Source organism: Pholis gunnellus (assembly GCF_910591455.1).
Source record: "Pholis gunnellus genome assembly, chromosome: 17".
In the NCBI taxonomy this organism is placed as follows: Eukaryota; Metazoa; Chordata; class Actinopteri; order Perciformes; family Pholidae; genus Pholis; species Pholis gunnellus.
In genome coordinates this window covers 9,129,226-9,148,791 of record NC_136544.1, presented here as the reverse complement: position 1 = coordinate 9,148,791, position 19,566 = coordinate 9,129,226, and the positions used below count along the sequence as shown (strand labels likewise).

At 41.9% G+C, this 19,566-nt stretch overlaps 1 protein-coding gene across 2 annotated transcripts; it reads right to left on the bottom strand.

Moving 5' to 3' along the window:
- Positions 1-10,730: 10,730 nt before the first annotated feature.
- On the bottom strand, positions 10,731-18,413 carry LOC306709923 (protein HEG homolog 1). Of its 2 annotated transcripts, XM_079178242.1 has the most exons (13): positions 17,682-18,413; positions 16,599-17,207; positions 15,646-15,744; positions 15,426-15,532; positions 15,279-15,337; positions 15,055-15,188; positions 14,810-14,944; positions 13,984-14,026; positions 13,748-13,785; positions 13,573-13,660; positions 12,615-12,810; positions 12,025-12,057; positions 10,731-11,672 (listed from the first exon to the last, which is right to left on the bottom strand). In XM_079178242.1, the coding sequence occupies exons 1-13, from the start codon at positions 17,869-17,871 to the stop codon at positions 11,544-11,546; spliced, it is 1,860 nt and encodes a 619-aa protein (XP_079034368.1). In that variant the 5' UTR covers positions 17,872-18,413; the 3' UTR covers positions 10,731-11,543. The 2 variants fall into 2 exon arrangements, with proteins under 2 accessions (XP_079034368.1, XP_079034369.1); XM_079178243.1 differs by lacking the exon at positions 12,025-12,057.
- Between the last annotated feature and the right edge of the window lie 1,153 nt (positions 18,414-19,566).

Below are 19,566 nucleotides of genomic sequence, written 5' to 3'. Positions count from 1 at the left end.
TTTTGTAAGTAATTTTGGGATACAATGAGTTAGAATAGTAAAACAATTCAATGTTTTTAAATATCTACCCACAGTAATACATCTACAGCTGTTAGAGGAGTTGGTGGTCACCGGGCCTACCTCTTCCAACGGCTGGGTTTAAATGATCGATAAGGGGACGATCATGAAAACAAACGTTGTCTGTTGGTTTGAAACAGGAAACAAACAGCAGACTCCTGTTAAAGTCAAACATTTAGTTTTGGCTCTATTTCACCATCACCTGACTTTCCTCCCATCATAACCACTACAGCTGCTTGATGTTTCAGTGACCCGACTGATGCGGTCATTCTTCTTGGGAGGACAGTCTCCATTGTTGATGTGCTGCTGGAATATGCCTCAGCCCTCTATGTATATCTAAAAGATGTTTCAACACAAAATGTGCCATCTGCCGTGATTATCGTGCCGCCCGTGAGGTTACAGGGATCATGAGAAACACCCTCTCAATCGTCATAGCTCTTTATGAAAATTCATCATCCTCAATGCTGTGAAGATGCCTTGGCATCGAGACGCTAAAACAACAAATGCTCGGTCAAGCTGTTCCAAGCAGGCTGCCTTTCAGAGACTATCTCACTTTGCCAGATGACGAGGGTCTACACTGCTCCTGTCTGAGCGACATGTTTTTACAATATGGTGGAGGACATTATTTCTGTACCAGTCACCAAAACGGCGAAGATTTTAACCGAGGACTGATGCCAGGAGCAGAAGGAATATTCAAGCACTGCAACCTCTTGTACGATAGCATTTCTCACGTGCATGTACTGACACAACACAGGCACATTAACACACACACACACACACTGGTGGACAGTATATCTACATACATGTCCACACACACACACACACACACACACACACACACACACACACACACACACACAGTTCAGAGTGACAACATCTCGGTCAGTACAAGATCGAGCACCTTGGCTGCACTCCTCGCCAGGTCGAGAGTGAACACCGCTCACACGCAGCTAATCCACTGCCCTGACATAATGGGAGGAAACACGAAGCATGTTTGGCCAGCATCCAACATGCCTTTTCTCACACACACACACACACACACACACACACACACACACACACACACACACACACACACACACACACACACACACACACACACACACACACACACACACACACACACACACACACACACATCCCAGACTCACACCGTCACCAAATGCAACAACAATACCATCATATAATCTCAAAGGGTGTGGTCCAACAAAAACTTATATCATCTCCAACATGGAGGTAAAACTACAGATGTTGACAGCTGACGCGCTCCTGCGCTGTCACTCAAATGCTACCCCCCCCCCCCCCCCCCCCCCCCCAATCCCCAGACACCCACCCCCTCACAGCAAAGCCCAGGCAGATGTTTATTTGCTTCTGTTTCACCTCCTCTCTGTCTTTCTTTCTATTCCTACTTCCTCCTGTCTGTAGAGCATAATGCCGGCCGGCCCTCCCTGCCTCCCTCCATCCCTCTCTCTCTCTCTCTCCCTCCCTCCCTCTCTCTCTCCCTCCCTCCCTCTCTCTCCTCCATCTCTCCGCAGTGCTACAGCACTCTGATCTCCCTACATACAGCATGCCGTTAGCTGGCAGACGGAGGATGAAATGGAAAAGACACACTGAATAGCAGCGAATCAGACACCTCGTGTTCACACTGGAAACAAAGACATTAAACAGACAAATGTGGCTAACTTACCTTCTCTTCTCTCTGTATCTCCTCCTCTCTCTCTCTCTCTGTGTTTGTGTCCCTCCTGACTGCAGCCACACTGTTTCTCTCGCTCTGATTCCTCCTCCTCCTCCTCCTTCCTTCTTCCTCCTCCTCCTCCGTTCTGCTGCTCTCACAAACCTGCTGCCGCTGAGTGTCCGCCTCTTTCCCTCTCTTTCTCCCTCACTCAGCCCCTCCCCTCACCACCCTCCTCCATGTACATCGCTGATGCTCTCTCTGGCCACATCAGTGGATTTAGGATGCTCTAGAAGAGCTGAGATCGTGTATCCTGCTGCCTATCAGATGCTGTAGCACCAGATTGTGCATCTCATGTATTAAAAACCTAGAGCAGAGATTCTCAATGGTTTTTCAGCAATGGACTCTTTTTTACACTGTTAAATAACAACACAAGTGAAATGTATTAGAAATTATTAGACATGTATTAAAAATATTTGCAAACATTCTTAGAGTCCTAACCAATGAACTATGAATTGAATTATGAAGCCTTTTATAACCAGGATGTTGCCACTAGGTTGTGTACTTTTACATCCTCCTCCTCAGAGTCTAATAATAATGTAAAATTGTATTAATAAATAAATAGTTTTCTCTCGTTTCAAGAAAAATAAGGGATGCATTTAAGAATAAATTGCATTTAAGAAAGCGTTCTTTTTCATCTTAAAATAAAGTTTTGGAAAAATAAAACTTTTAAATTCAGTTCATTCAGGTGTGAAGTGATGTCAGCCAAAAAAGCCATATTATATTCATGTCCTCTTATAAAAGGAGAAATGTGTGTGCAATGTTATAACTGTGGTTATACTCTCTGTTAATGTCATTGTTGGGCAGTGAATTGATGTGCGTCGGTACGTTTGTTAAATAGATTTGTGCTCTGTCTCCTAGTGGAGCTTCACATTGCGGCTTTTAATAATCGCCACGGACTCTGAACATATGAGACATACTGGTTGTGAACCGACGTAGGAAGAATGAACGTGTAAGAGTCTGTCCATTCCTGGTTAAAGGCTCTGGTCTCTCTGTCTGAATTTCTCTTTTATGAGAACGTCATGTGAAATAACTGAATAAAAGGCTGGAAAAGCTGCACCAGTTAAAAAAGAAGCGCTCCGTCAAAATGAAATAATTCTCAATTATCTATCGGTTTTAGGTCCAGGTCCGGACCCAGGCGCCATTGTATCCGGACCTGGACCTAAAACCGATAGATAATTGAGAATTATTTCGAGGAACGTCTATTAGTGACCCCTATTCTAATGTTCATTAGGGCCGGAGCACCAACGAAGTCAGATCGGAGGACCTATTGTTCTTCTAATGTTAATATATAACAGATTACATCCTCCAAAATGATCATAGAGTTGAATCAACAGACCAAAACAGAGCCACAAAGAGCAAGAATATTGGACTTACAGTAGTCAGGTGGCCTCAACATGAAACCTCACGTTGGTCAGGGTCTGTGTGATGAGTAAACAGGCAAATATTGGCGAACACCTTCGCAAAATCAGCTTTAAAATGTGATAATAGATCAGTGTTGTGGTTAAAGCTTGTTCTGCTGCCCTCAAGTGGCCAGAAAAAAGCTTTTAACATGAAAAGATAATGTATCTGAGCAAACGTATTTATTTATTTATGCAAATCAAACTGTTCAAAAAAATTCTGGTTATTTTCTTTGTTTGGATTTTGGAATACCAGCTTTGAAAAACTGTTTAAAAATCTTATTTTTCAACTGAGATGATTAAAATCAGGAATGGCCCTCCGGATTTTTCAAGGATCTCCAGGATTTACCTTGTAAGAAAACAGATTGCTCAAATGTAACAGAGGCACCCATTGGGTTTAAAAGATGAAGTGTATGGTCATCACCACTGTTAGAAGTGAAAGCCGCAGCCTCTCTCTTTGGCTTGATTCCACGTCAACATGATGTTGTAGTGGCTAATTGGATCCGATGGGTTGTCTCTGGTAGAGAGCTCCCTTCCCCCTCCTCCCTGAGCCTGGGAGGATTGAAGCTATACGGTTGTAGCAGCCCACCTCCATCTACGGAGCGGCTGCTTGCTCTTTGTCTGCCTGCATGTAGCTCATGCAGCCGCCACACAGCATCTTAATGATGGGTTAACACACACACACACACACACACACACACACACACACACACACACACACACACACACACACACACACACACACACACACACACACACACACACACACACACACACACACACACACACACACACACACACACACACACACACACACCTCGACCCCTTCATTCACATGGTAATTGTGGGTGTTTCCAGCCATTCTTTTAGCCCGGGTGCCCCCCTTAGGATACAAAGTAGTGAACTGCATACATAAACATGCAGGCGCATGAGATTTCATTCCATTTGACGTGTTGTTCCTCATACTAATGCACATGCCAGATTCAAATCAAGGTAAGATAATGGCAAGAGTCCCAAACTGGTCAGGCGATGGCTTTGTGGGAAATTCCAGAATATTTTTTTTGGGTATTTCTTTTCGGTAGAGGGTTACATCATTTTGAGCAGGAGCTATAAATGCAAATTATTAACCTTCGCTAACTGAACAAATCCCTATAAATAACATGAACATTGTGTGTTATGATGCTTATTATTATTATTACTTGTTCTAGATTTTTTTGAAGAACCAGTATTTGATTTTCTTTTTCTGGTGATCTCACAATCTGTGTTTTAATCATTGGAAGCCAGGTTTCGACTGGTCGTCCAGAGTGGTGGACTTTGTGACAAGTATAGATTCTCTTAGTTATTATTTTACTCATCATGAATTGAATATTTTTGTATGCGTCTCAGATTCAGTTGAAGATGTAATGCTTACTTTTATTGAAATGCTGATTATTACATATTATTATATTGTATAGTGTCCGTGTTAAATCAACTATTTTAGTTTTTTTAGTCCTGACCTGCTACAGCCGTGGCCGTGCTGTGACAGTTGGCTCTCTGTATGTGAGCTGGACAGAGGGAGTATCCACACTCCTAACAGCCCAACTAATTACAGCAGAAGTCGTTATGGGTCTTTGGCCAAATTGATTCGGAGGCATCTGCTAACCTCCTCCTCTGGGAAGCAGGAAAGTCCTGCTTGATGGCCACGTCAAGGGGTGGAGTAGCAGGTCCAAGCTGTCTGCTGACCCCACAAATAGGTCATAAACCTGGCCTGTGTGTGCTCAGTGAGCTCCAGTTGGGACGGCGCTGACATCAGATAACGGGACACATGCTGGAGATTCTGGGAGCCATTATTCTAGAGAAGTGTTGGCTTCACAGAATAATGAAGCTAAGTATTCACTTACAGAAGACAGATATGGCCTGTAGTAAGTCTGCCTCATTACCTTTTCCTTCACGTCCGCCCCGCTGGCATCTCTTCTCTCATTCGTCCTGTAAGCAGAACGACACAACAGAAATGATTGGAATGAAATTATTTTGTGCTAAAAAAAAAGAAATATCTGGACATATGCTTTATTAATACAGAACAGAGCTGAGCTCAGATAAAAGAACATACTGCACTTAAAATACTTGGGAACTGCAATCATCCTGCAAGTGCTTTTGTACAGAATAAACTCCATACTGTGATACAGCTTTAAGCCCCATTCAGAGAACATCATGGGATTGCAATATATCGCATTCATTAGATAAGCTGAGTTAATTAGTGCCTCAGCAGCCGCACATCTCACAAGAACAATCCTCCACAAGCAAGGAAGTCAAAGTCTCAATATACTCCCTCATGATACGCACAAGATGTGTCTAGCAAGAAATGTCAGCTTAAGACTGTTAATTAAATTGCATTAAGGGAGGTATCGGATAAAGTGCAGTATGAGTTGCTTGATGAATAAAATTTAACTTTTACGTCAAGCAAAGAAAACTCGTAGATCAGCCGAGTTTACTTGAGTTCCATCATTTAAATTAGACGCGTTTCTGCTATTTCGTTAACTGAACGCATCACCTCTTTGTATGACATGAACTAAAATCATATTTATCGTCGCCTTTCATCAGATTGTTGCCGTTTTTCTGGAAGTGAGAGGCTTAATGTCCTCTCAGACTAATGTCTGCCTGGCGCCAAGACTTTCTCACTATTCCTTCAGCCTCCAAGAGTCATCAATCTGATTGTCTGTCTGGCCTTCACAGCATTATCTGCTGGCAGATAACTCCTCCAAGGCCTCCGACTGCTCTCTCCTCTCCACCGTCTGAGATCATGTGGCGTAGATGGGAGGATAACAAATCAGGTTTGTAGCCAATCAGATTACAAAGCGAAGTAGAGTATCAAAAAACAACGTTGAGTCCATATTAGTCCAAAGAGCAGGGGCGGGGCCAGGGGCGGGGCCTCCGCTACCAGAAGCTAAAAGGTGTTGGCCTGTTAGCATTAGAACCTCACTATGACGTGACTTCATATTTCACCACAAAAGGGGCACAAAATGACCAAACAGTATAGTGCAAAATCACTTCAAAGAGACACAAAACGACTACAAAGTGACGCAAAACGGCAAACAAGAGATTCAAAATGACCCGGGACCAGAGAGACATAAAACGACCACAAAGACGCTAAATTACTAAAAAAGCCCCACAAACTTTAAAAGATGAGCAACAACCAGTTAAGTACCGATTTTACACGTTCAAGTACAACAACAAAAATAACAATTTATAAAAAGGCCAAATTCATTGAAACGGTTTAAAAATGAATGTGAGAATACAAAGGACTGGTAAACTGAGTTTAAATGGCTTTACACTTTAATACATCTCTGGTTATAATTGTATAAAGGTCTATTAGGACAGTGGAGTGTTTTTGGGGCAGCTGTCAGTTGAGATCTATACGGTTGCTGGTAAATGTTTCATAATTTGCTGTACTGAACTGGCTGCTGCAGAGCAACATTAGTGAAAGTGAATCACAGCCTTCTGTGTGACTTAATAGAGACGGAGGAAAGGAAGTGAGAGAAAGCAGAGGAGGAGAAAGGCAGAGAGAACGAATGCTGTCATTCACAGCAGCAGGTGGCTTCAGCTTCCTTTGTGGGCCTTTTGGCTCAGGATTTATTAAGATTGTTTTGTTGCCAATCTGAACAGTAAACTACAGTGTTTGTAAGCTATTGTCTCCATCTACTGCAGTTAAGAGCTCCCTAATGTCTGTCTCAGACTGCTTCGTGTGCTGCAGTCTGTCCGTTGTAACTGTAATATCCTCAGACCGGAGTTTTGTCACTTTTATTAACTCGGAAATAAACTCTGATAATTAAATCCAATGTTATGAGCAGTTGTTGAACTTTGTTTTTTAGACAGATTAATTATGAATGAAAGAAGTTGTAGCTCATCCTTTTTGAACTATACCATTGAAGGGTAGCTTAAGTTATTGTGCTGGCAGAAGTAACCAGATTATTATATTTTATTTACGCTTGGTTAAATGTTTTTCTTTTAATTGTTTTGTCTATAAAATTGGTGGGAAATGTCAATCACTTTTTTTCCCCCAGAGCCCAAAACAAAGAAAAGCAGAAAATACACAAATTTACGAAGATGGTTCAAGCAAATGTTTGAAATTTTAGCTTGAACAGTGACAAACGATTATCAAAATGATTGATTGAATAATTCATAAATTGACTAATCTCTGGTTTACTTGCAAAGATTTTAAAAGGATTTTGTCTTAAATTACAAACTCAATTGTACGTTTTTTTAGGTGTATGCTGGCTAAATAACATCTGTGTGTTTTAAGTCATTCATTTTCAAATTACAGCAGCATACGATGTGTTAGAATTGTGATCTACAGATTGAAGTATATGTCCCTATAGCTGTCCCTTCACTTGTTAAGAAGAACTGGACTGTGGAACTATTTCAGATGTCTTTAGTGGACCGTTTCTTCATTAAGAGGGAGGCAGAATCAATGAGGAGCCACATCTCTGTCTCACTATAAGTGTGGGAAGATAGTTGAAACAGGCCTGATCCGCAGAGTACTGTGTCCTCCCTCCCTGAGAACAGCCTCTCAGGGAGGGGGAAGTTCCTCAAGTTGGCAGTCTAGCTCGCTTATCTCATTGGCTCGATGCTTATTGGATTGCGTGCCCATTCCCACCGCCCCAGCGGGTCAAATGACTGGGATGTGTAGCTCACGGCCGCTAAGTGGTCTATCGATCAGTCAGCTGAGCCTGTGGGCTGATGGGATGTGCATGCAGCAGACAGAGCCGCGAGTTGGCAGGTTGGTAATGGGAACAAAATACGATGCATTCCTCCACAGCCGAGAACGGCCTCGGCGGACAGAGAGAGGAGACCATTACAGAGAAAGTAGGAAATCAAGTGTACAGTATAATTCAAGTTAATGGGGAATTCTGTTCTTCACACTGTTTATACATTGGAATTTGGAAATACTGCTTTGTTTTACATTTTGACCACCAGGTTTATGTTACACACGGAGTTTGGAGGATATGATACTTGGCTATATCCCACTGAGGTCCACTACAAGTCAGAGGAAAGCAGAAGATAAAAAGGATTTCACAATATATTTCTCTTGGACTTTAAGACCTGTCAGCTATTTTTTTTAAAGCCAGAGATCTTAAAGAGCGCTAGTAGTTTATCCAGGTACCTGATACATGCAGCTGCTACATGCGTCGATGTTTGTGTGAACATAAGTGGGCTTCAGTCTAGTAGTCCAAATAGTTTTTACAAAAGCATCGATATCCAGCAATCTCAACTATAACAGAAGATGAACAAGCCAGGAGAAGAATCCCATAACTTATCCTATTATTATTACATTATGGGTTCAAAATATATTACTCTTGGTAATATAATGTAGTAAAATCCATTTCATGATCAGGTGAATTACATTTGGGCTAATTTATAGAAATGAATCTTTATTATTATACAACCAACACATGAAGCACTGCCTCTGGCAGTCATCCAGGATTCATAGAACCGTAGATACATCCGTGACTTTCGTTTTAAAGGAACACATTTAGAAATAGAAAGGAATAGATCAGAGAATGGTCATAATTCTCAATGTCCCTCATCCCAACACCTACACTTCCCCAGTTTAAGTAATGCCGGGTGGTTAAATCGATCACGCAGACATTTTTAGCTTGAGCAGATTTCTGTTGATTTTGAGTTATTTTCCTCACACACACAAGTGTTAAAATCCAGCCCTGCAACTGGCATTGATATTAAGCTACAGATCAGGATGCTGCCTACTGTAAACACACGCGCACACACATGTTCACTCTAAACACGCAAATGAAATTAACACACCACATGTGCATCTGATTTGTTGCCCCCTGTATGCCAGCCACAGTGTGTTTCGGTGACCCGGTGCCCAAGATTAAGGCCTGGCAAAGCCAGATTTAGCCTCCTGGAAAAACCAAATCCCAGCATTTCAGAGCCCGTGAGGAGCAGGCTCTTATACTGTAATGCCAACACTCTGCCAGCCAAGTCTTACACAAACAGCAACATAAAACTTCTGAGGCCTTCAAACACCCCGTCCCTCAGGCTGACAGAGAGATGCACAGTAGGCAGGGAGACAGAGTATTTATGGGTAAAATGCACAACCCCCACCTCCAGGAATAATCTCATTAACACTGTGATTCATGTGGTCATTCGTTGAGCTGCTTCTGCTGCCATGATATGCATAAAGAACCGCACTCAACGCTCAGGCCCACATATCATTGTGGTTAATTGTGATGATGCAAAGCATGTATGGCTTTTGCAATAAAAAAAAGTTGAACTTTGCATATGCAGATTTTCAGACATATTGAATTTGAAAACAGTTGTATTACGTTTTGGTGAATATGTAAACAAATGAAGAAATAATGCTGAGAGACAAAAAAAAAATGGACATGTGCCCTCGATCCTAAAGACGTGAAAATAGTAAACGATGCGTCCGATTATTAATAAGCTAACAGAAGTTGTTTACACTCAGTGTTACTCACCAAATCCCATAATAATCCTTGAGGTCCAACACAAACGTTGGAATAGTTCTTCCTTCATCAAACATTTGCAAAACCGATTTATTAAGTCTTAAAAATCGAGAATTCTTTGCATTCACGTTTACTAGTTTGAAGTCTTCTTCTCTGTCTTTACTGGCATATCCTGGCGTGTTACCGCCACCTGTTGGTCAGAGGAGGGACAACATTGGTAGGACAGAGGGTGGCGTGTGCGTCCTCGTGCGCGTGCACGAGATAAACAAGACGGGTGCCCGCTCATATTAAAACAGCTCCATAGAGCTATTAGAGGTTGTTTGGTTGACGTAATGATTACTTCTTCATTGTCCAGGGTCTACTATTGTGTATGTGAATGATTACTGTTATTATTATTAAACCAACTAATTGTTTTCCTTTGAATGTTTTCTTTTCTTCTGATTTCATTAAAACCTAATATGTAGAAAAGTCTTCTCTTTGCGGGAATGTATATTTGCACATTTGATGGCGGTACAGAAATGACCATAAAATAGTGTTATGACACCAAATAAGGAAATATGTCACCCTGAATAAGGCTGTTGGTGCCTCTACGGATTGTGCAGTGGCAACTTGTACCAACATGTTTTTAGCATTTCACAATGAAATGTTTTATTTTTACTTACCAGAAGAGTGGCTTAAACCGTCCTTCTTTTTTGAAAGAAGAAATATGTCATGCTTTATATAGTATGGACTCTACAGGAAGAAGTATTTTTATTTTCTTGTACAATTAACATAATTCACAGACAAAAAAAAAAAGTCATGCAAAAAACTAAATCATCCTCATGGATAATTTACAAAAGTGTACTTCCGTCACAGTTTAAAATCATGTTTAAAAAAATCAAGCAGTGTTTGAGCTGATAAGGCAACCCGGGGTCTGAATCAGAGTATACCTTCCTTCTCTACATAGATGATGATTAGTGACACAAAGAGTCTGTGAAAGAAACAAGGGATCCACAAGGGTTTGAATTATGGGGCGATGAAGTCGTTAGGGCACTTATATAAGGCAGTTATACTGACTACATTCATGAGAAACAAGACTGTTGTTTTAAATTAATTTATTTCCATTGCACACACACACACACACACATTCTGTTCCAAAAGATCTTCAATTATTTACAAAATCTTTACACACTTATGAAATAGTGCACTGTCTCAGACACACAAGGATAAATATATATAGCAGTTTTTAAAAGAAATGTATACAAGTGATAATTGGCACATCCAGGAGACAGGCTTTATCACCAGCTCTGCACGTTTCCTGTTTGTCAAACAGACGATTAAAACAGGCACATTTTGCAAGTGCAGCTTCAACAAATACAAAATACTCAGCTTTAGACGGCTATGTAAATCCCTTTAAAAATACACCGAACCAGGGATCCAGCCCTTTTAGTCATACAAGATTTATTTTTCTAAAAAAATAATTATGAACATAAGAAAAATATCTAGTAGCCCCTGAAAGCCCACATTCAATTTACCTTTGATTTAAGAGTAAAACTGATGGTAAACTTTAAATACACTTAAGTGCAATTAGCAATATAAGAAGCTTCATTTAAAATACGACAGAATGATTTACTAAAAGCATAAAAAAAGTAAAATATACTTTGTAAAACAGTGTGACAATTATACGGAGCAACAGTGACATCTACTGGTTATGATCAAATGTTCCTGCTGCACAAATGAATCTCTTTGGTGGCTGTTTCAAAGTTGTGTAATGTCCTTTGTGATTTGTCATTAATCCAAGCAAGTACAATGTATAAATAACCCTGCTCAGGAAATGTGCCTGAAGACCCAGAGTTTTAAATCAGTGGCTTCTTTCTGAACCCATTTTCCTCATTTCTACATGGATTCAGATCAGTCTTTCTTGCCGTCTCCTGGTAAGAAGTAGGGGTTCTCGTGGCCTTGAACCAGATAGGAGTAACGAGATGGAGTTTTACCTTTGAAGGTGTTCATTCCCTCTGGGTTGAGATCGTATGATCCCATCTGAAATGTCAGTGGAAACAGTCAACATATTAGTATTTGTCAGAGACTTCATATTTGTCAGATGTAGAGACTTCAACCATTCATATAAAAACACTCACAAAAGCAAAGCAAGTAACCGCGGTCACCCATTTCCAGTGAAAATGCCTACTCCTAGCTGAGCTTCTTTCAACAGTCACTCTCTACATTTACATGTAGATGAAAGTCCGCGGCTTTCTACAACAATTTAAGATTCTTCATCAAGCTCCCCATCACCTGGAAATCCTGCCACCTTAATTCTCACTGTGGCTTTTCTAAATCATCATCAAGGGGCATCAAGGCAAATCGTAAAACTAAAAGCAAAGCCATGCCTTACCTTTTTCCATCCTTTGTGCTTCGGCTGAAACCCCTAAATCAACACACTGGGAGTCAGGCAAAGCAGGGAGCATGGGAGGGAGCTACGTGCTAGTACTATAAATATATATATACACATTGTGGATGATTGGATTAAATGTACTGGTGTGCATAGGATTGAAAACATACCAACAAAGCTTCTAGTCTATCTCTGTGATCCAGTGAGCATGGATTTGTTGATTTGCTGGTCAAATTACGTCCAGGTGTCTCGGGTTAAAACTAAGCTAAATTTGGCACCAAAAAAATATTTCCGTGTAAAGTCAGTCCAAACCTCAGTGAAATGTAGTCATTGTAATGATGTTAAAATAACAGTTATATAGCATATAGATGTCTAAAAGTTAAGCTCAGGAGCATTTTTCACAAGCAAATGATCAAATCCGTGCGTACTGGGCGGGTTTAAGTTAATAATTAGGATGCAAGACGGAGGGGCAACAGTGAACAAACTAAAGGCTGATTTAGCGGATGATCGACACTGTGCCAGGCTGTGAGTCTAAGGATCGGTGGTAAGTAATTCAGACGACGGAGACGACAGAGGACTGTGTGATAACTCACCAATCCGTTGGTTTGAAGCTTTTTGTCCACCAGCACACGAGTGCTGCCCCCTTCTGACATCTCTATGGGAGAAGCTGCATCCCAGTTAGTGGTGGCGCGGGGGATGGAGGTGATGCCGGTGGGCCAGGGCTGGTTTAAGTCACCTGATGAGTATGGACTGCTGCTGCAGTCTGGCTTGCTCTGTGTGCATCTCCTCCTGATGTACAGACAGGGAATGTAAAATGTGCATGCTTTTCTTTCAAATCAAACAATGAATTGATCCTTCAAACAAATATTTTCTATGTATCTAAAGCCTTATTTAACTTATTCCTCTGCGTCTTAGAGCTCGAATGTTGTCCAAAAACTATTAAAAACAAATAAATGAGGTACATTTTAGCACTGGGTTTCTTTATTACCATGAACATGATCACTCCAGTCCATAACTCATACGCTTCCTGCTGCCATAAATACTCACTAACACATCAACTCGCCAACTCATGCCTGCTTTAGTCTAAAAAAGCAATAAAAACCATCCATTTACAAAAAATACATATTTTTTAATTCAAATAAATATATTTATGACCCTTTTGTAGTGAGTCGGGAGGACGGAAATATGTTCTGACACATTGTTGGTCTTTTCATGACATTTGTGGACATTAACAAACATATTGAATGAGCCTTATCCTTTGACCTTAATTTGGTGATTTGCTTTGTGAAAAGACATCTAGGTTAAACTGGGTTACATATAACTGCTGCTTCAACAGAATTTCAGTGATTATATTTTAAAGTGAAACTACACATTATGAAAGAGGCAAAAAAAATGACGCTGAAACAACACTTAACACCTTTCATCTACTGTAAAATGTAACCCTGGTTTCACGTCTTTTGACCTGCGAATAACCATAGCCATATATTTGTTAAATATTTTCAGGGCAAATGTGGGTCAAAGTGTGAGCATAGCAGTTTTTTATATCCTCACCAGCAGTAGTATATGATCAAAGCCAGGACAATGATGAGAAGAACTCCTCCCAGCACACAGGAGATGACCACCACTGCCAGCAGCGCCGCTGTAAACACATATTTAGATTTTAATGGGTCTGTACCTGTTACTACTGCATTTTTCTTTTGCCTTTGGCAACAGTGTTGTTACTCACAATCATTGCAGTTGAAGCCAGCATATCCAAATGCACATCTGAAAGACAAAATAGTGCGGTTAATCACAATATTGGTATTCAAGAGCTGTCCTGCTGCATGTTAATGGAGTTTAACATTGAATCCAAATGAAGGAGCCAACTTCACATCAACATGTACCACATACACAGACATATACAGACGCCTGCACATGCAAAGCCTACCCTAAAAAAACAAAATGAAAAGTGTGTGTACTCACGGTTGGCACATGTTTCCCACTGCCCTCTGTCCACTTGGACACGCTACAATGAAAACACAATCATTTAAAGACACACACAAACACACACACAATGTTTTGCATAAAGAGACTGAAATAAAAAACATAACAAGCTACAGTTTCAGATTAAGTCACAGTAGAGGGAGACGGACAGTACGCCTGGTTGCACATGCAATGAAAGTACGAGCACAATGGGAGCCTCTAAATATAGAGACTGCATGATGACCATTAAAAAAACAAGCTTATAATGGTACATTATGTATTTCCTGGGAAAGGAACTGCATGCAGCATTTGCTTTATTTGCGTCATCCTATAGCTGATCTCCTTGGTCACAACCCTCCACAGAGAGAGAAAAAGCTGTGATTCTTCCACATGTTTCCTGGGAAACAACCCCTGTTTAAAAGAAATAAATTAGAGAGATAAATGAAGTATGGGTCAAGGGTTGGCATTAAAGAAAAGGCTCCAGCTTTTGACCTTGTCTCTGAGTCTCGCTCCCTGTTGTTTCTCCCCCTCATTCTCACACACAAGTATTTCACTGAGGATAAGAAGGTTCTGTACCAGTTCTCTTAACTGTAGATCAGCTGGGAAAACTTCTCTTGGGCTTGTCTCAGACGCTGTGGGTCGTCAGTTCTTATAGTGTATATGAAGCTTTAATAATCTATCGTGCCAGCATAGCAGAACATTGGAAAGATTTCGCGTTTCTTCAACATAAAAGACAATACTAGAGTATGTTCCAGTGTGCTTATTCAAACCTGATACTAGTCTTGATAAAAGAGATGAATAAAGAATATTAAATAGTAGCGTTTACCTCTGCAGCTGGTGTTTGAGTACAGGATGGAGATGTAGCCCGCTTTACAGGAACAAATAGCCAAGCCGTTTGAATTTGTGCACATTGTAGTGGAGACTTCACAGGGTAATGGCACCTGCGCACATAGGTTGGTACCTAAAACAGAGAACATGTAAAATAGGTGTATAAGAAAAAAAACTTCTTCATGAAATAAGAACCTGCATATCAGGTTCTCATCCAAAATCAATCAGTGTAGCTTTACTTACCTGTAAATATAGCATTAGCCAACAATTCATTTGCTGGGTTGGCTATAGCCTCATTAATGGCCTGATCCACAGACTTTTGAGTGGCGGTGGTTTTTACAAATATGTTATTTACAGTGGCTTGCACACTTCCTGGTCTGGGGAATTGAAGAGAAGCACCAAAAAAGGTTAAAAAATCATTTGTGGCATAATATCTTTCTGCATTAGGAGCAAGACAAAATACTCACTTAAGTTGCACAACATCAGATTGTTTATACCCTGGCAGATTTTTGAGGGCATGTCTGAGCTGTGAAACAGTATAAGCATGTGGTTTAGGACTGAGAGAGAGCATTTACTATAGAAATTAAAAAATGCTTCGTGAGCCCACAACCTACCACTGATGAGATCTGATCCGCCGTCTCCTTGAATATTACCGAGGACCTGTTGCTCATCTCATTTGTAAATGAGCGGTTGAGATGAAGTTCGCCGGAGAACACTTGGGCTGAATGAAGAGGACAGGAGAGAATTAGGCGAAAGCCTTCCCTCTACCACCCATGTTTTCTGTTATGATAATTTCTCATCTGACCAGACTTGAAATGTTGTTTATGTTCTTACCAGGTGCACAGCGGCCATCCGCCAGGTAGGTACCAGTGCGACACTGGCAGGTGCTATTAAGACAGACACTTTCAAGTGGGCACGGGACAGTAGGACACACTGATAAGAGTTGGAAGAAAAATGATGTGTTAAACAACTGGACATCTAATTTTGTTTTCATCACGTGAACTGAATTTGTCAAACCTACAATAACTGTTCTTTTTGCCACTTGGGAGCAGCAAAAACAATTTGAAAACAAAATGTTGACATATCATCACATTTCAGTTGATATGGCAAATTTGTGAGCAAACAGCTGCTTATTTACACGTCCAGCAACATAATCACGCACTTGGACCTCCACCTGACTAATGGAATGGTGTGAATCTGATTCACACTCCTTTCGGCTTTGTTTTAGTCTCTACCAAATCCAGGAGGGAATATTCACTAAATGCTCCACTATGTTCACCAGCTAGTTGCTAACTGTGTCTCTCTGCCGTTTAGTGCTGAGTGGGTAGTGTACAGTTTATCAGAGCTTTCATGCTGAAAACAGCTGCTTGCTTTGGCCGTAAACAGGGCCATGAAAGCAGTGAGAGTGAACCAAAACAGTCAAGTTGAGAGCCAAACAATGCAAATCACTTTAAAGCTCCGTAAAGCCGGGGGAGGGGAGCTGCAGATTTAGATAATAATTCTCTATAGGTTCATCATTATGAGTTTCACATTGTCACCTTTTTTACATTATCATTTGATTTTTGTTATTGTACAAATATTGATTATAGCCAGTTAATTGCAATACATCAAATCTTCTCTTTTTTCTCTTTAAACCATTTCAGCACAAAAGAAATAAAAGGAATTATCTCCAGCAGTGTGGGTCCTTGTGTATGCAAGGTTTAAGGAAATCTGTTTAATTGTGCTGATTGAGTTGATTGATGAAATAATGCAGCATGCAACATGAACTTTTGGAGAAAAGTACAAACCTTGGACTGGAGAGATGGGTGGGGCTGCTGTGGTGGTGTCTATTGGTCGCTGGGTGGTGCTAGTGATGGTGGTACCAGTACTGATGGTGGTGGTCGAGGTTGGAGTGATGGTGGTACCAGTACTGATGGTGGTGGTGGAGGTTGGAGTGGTGGTGGAGTTGTTGGTGGTGACGTCTGTTGGTCGCTGGGTGGTGCCAGTGATGGTGGTACCAGTAGTGATGGTGGTGGTGGAGGTTGGAGTGATGGTGGAGTTGTTGGTGGTGACGTCTGTTGGTCGCTGGGTGGTGCCAGTGATGGTGGTACCAGTAGTGATGGTGGTGGTGGAGGTAGGAGTGGTGATGGAGGTTGGAGTGGTGGTGGAGTTGTTGGTGGTGACGTCTGTTGGTCGCTGGGTGGTGCCAGTGATGGTGGTACCAGTACTGATGGTGGTGGTGGAGGTTGGAGTGATGGTGGAGTTGTTGGTGGTGACGTCTGTTGGTCGCTGGGTGGTGTCAGTGATGGTGGTACCAGTACTGATGGTGGTGGTGGAGGTTGGAGTGGTGGTAGATGAGGCTGTTGTATTGCCACTAGCTGGTTCAGTTGAATGAGTCACAGTGGTGTGGCCGGTCACTGTAACATAAAAAGAAGTATAAATCAGTCCAAGGACATTTAAAAAGAGAACTTCTTATAGAGCTAGTTAGCGAATGTTAGCACGCTAAACTAAGATGGTGAACATGGTAAACGTTAAAGATTCTTAGCGTCATCATGTTAGCATCATGTTATGTGCCTCAGTGCAGCCTCACAGTGCATGGCTGTAAACTCTAGATTTGTCAAGAACATACGAAGTTGTTTAGACAAAAAAGTTAGACTGTGTAACTCGAAAATCTGTATTCGGAGACCTGAAAAACCTTTTTGCTTTTGACGTATTGTGACTTGTACTTACTTCAAAATATTTCAAACAGCTCTGCATTTAGCATCCTACTTGTAAAGTGGCCTGATGCAGCTTCAACTCACGGCCCTCGCTGAATTCCTACTCACCTGCATGTTATGTACATTATTTTTTGTAAGAACAAACATCAACACTCATCATGCTGTTAGTCCTACCTCCTGAGGTTGTTGTTGAGGAACTAAGGGTGGTGGTATTTCCAGTAGGGGGTGCGGTGCTACTGCCTGGGAAGGTGTTTGTAGGGAGGGAGCTGGAGGTGGAGATGGAGGTAGGTGAAGAGGGTGGGGGTCCGACTGTGAGTGTTGTGTTTGTGCTGACAGTGGAGGATGAGGGTGTAGTAGTGGACATAGGAGTCTCAGGAGAGGTGTTAGTAGAGTTTGTTAGAGTAGTTGTAGTTAGTACAGCTGTAGAGTTTTCTGGAGTTACTGTACTTGTTCTTGTGGTGTTGTTGCTGGTTTGTGTGGTCAGTGTACTTTTTGTTTGTGTGGTTGGCGCAGTATTAGTTGTGTTGCTGCTGGTTTGTGTGGTTGGCACAGTATTAGTTGTGTTGCTGCTGGTTTGTGTGGTTGGTACAGTATTAGTTGTGTTGCTGCTGGTTTGTGTGGTTGGCACAGTATTAGTTGTGTTGCTGCTGGTTTGTGTGGTTGGCACAGTATTAGTTGTGTTGCTGCTGGTTTGTGTGGTTGGCACAGTATTAGTTGTGTTGCTGCTGGTTTGTGTGGTTGGCGCAGTATTAGTTGTATTGCTGCTGGTGTGTGTGATTAGTGTACTTGTGGTTGTGTCATTGCTGGTGTCTGTGGTTGGCACAGTATTAGTTGTGTCGCTGCTGGTGTGTGTGATTAGTGTACTTGTGGTTGTGTCATTGCTGGTTTGTGTGGTTGGCGCAGTATCGGTTGTGTCGCTGCTGGTGTGTGTGGTTGGTGTACTTGTGGTTGTGTCATTGCTGGTGTGTGTGGTTGGCACAGTATTAGTTGTATTGCTGCTGGTGTGTGTGGTTGGTGTACTTGTGGTTGTGTCATTGCTGGTGTGTGTGGTTGGCACAGTATTAGTTGTATCGCTGCTGGTGTGTGTGGTTGGCACAGTATTAGTTGTATCGCTGCTGGTGTGTGTGGTTGGCGCAGTATTAGTTGTGTCGCTGCTGGTGTGTGTGGTTGGCGCAGTATTAGTTGTGTCGCTGCTGGTGTGTATGGTTGGTGTACTTGTGGTCGTGTCGTTGCTTGTGTGTGTGGTCGGCACAGTATTAGTCATATCGCTGCTGGTGTGTGTGATTAGTGTACTTGTGGTTGTGTCATTGCTGGTTTGTGTGGTTGGCGCAGTATCGGTTGTGTCGCTGCTGGTGTGTATGGTTGGTGTACTTGTGGTCGTGTCGTTGCTTGTGTGTGTGGTTGGCGCAGTATTAGTCGTATCGCTACTGGTGTGTGTGATTAGTGTACTTGTGGTTGTGTCATTGCTGGTGTGTGTGGTTGGCTCAGTATTAGTTGTGTCGCTGCTGGTGTGTGTGATTAGTGTACTTGTGGTTGTGTCATTGCTGGTGTGTGTGGTTGGCTCAGTATTAGTTGTATCATTGCTGGTGTGTGTGGTCGGCACAGTATTAGTTGTGTCGCTGCTGGTGTGTGTGATTAGTGTACTTGTGGTTGTATCACTGCTGGTGTGTGTGGTTGGCGCAGTATTAGCTGTATCGCTGCTGGTGTGTGTGGTCGGTGTAGTTGCAGACACTGTGTGACCTGGACTAGGTGTGGTGGCTGTATTTGTGGTCTCACTAGTGTTGGTGGGTTGGCTTGTCTCTTGGATTGCAGTGGACACTGTTGCTCCACTGGTTGGGGCTGAGGGAGAGACATCTGGGCTGCCTGTAGTTAAATGACTGTTCTCAGTAACGGTGCTGTTGACTGCTGCTGTGGTGGTCCTGGACTCAGGTGTCGGCTGGGAGAAGGTCGTCTCTGCATGGGTGGTGGATGGTTTCGTAGTTGTAGATTCTGCTGTGGCATTATCTATATTTGTAGTAGCTACTGAGGCTGTTAAGTGCTCTGTGGTGGATGGTGGTAA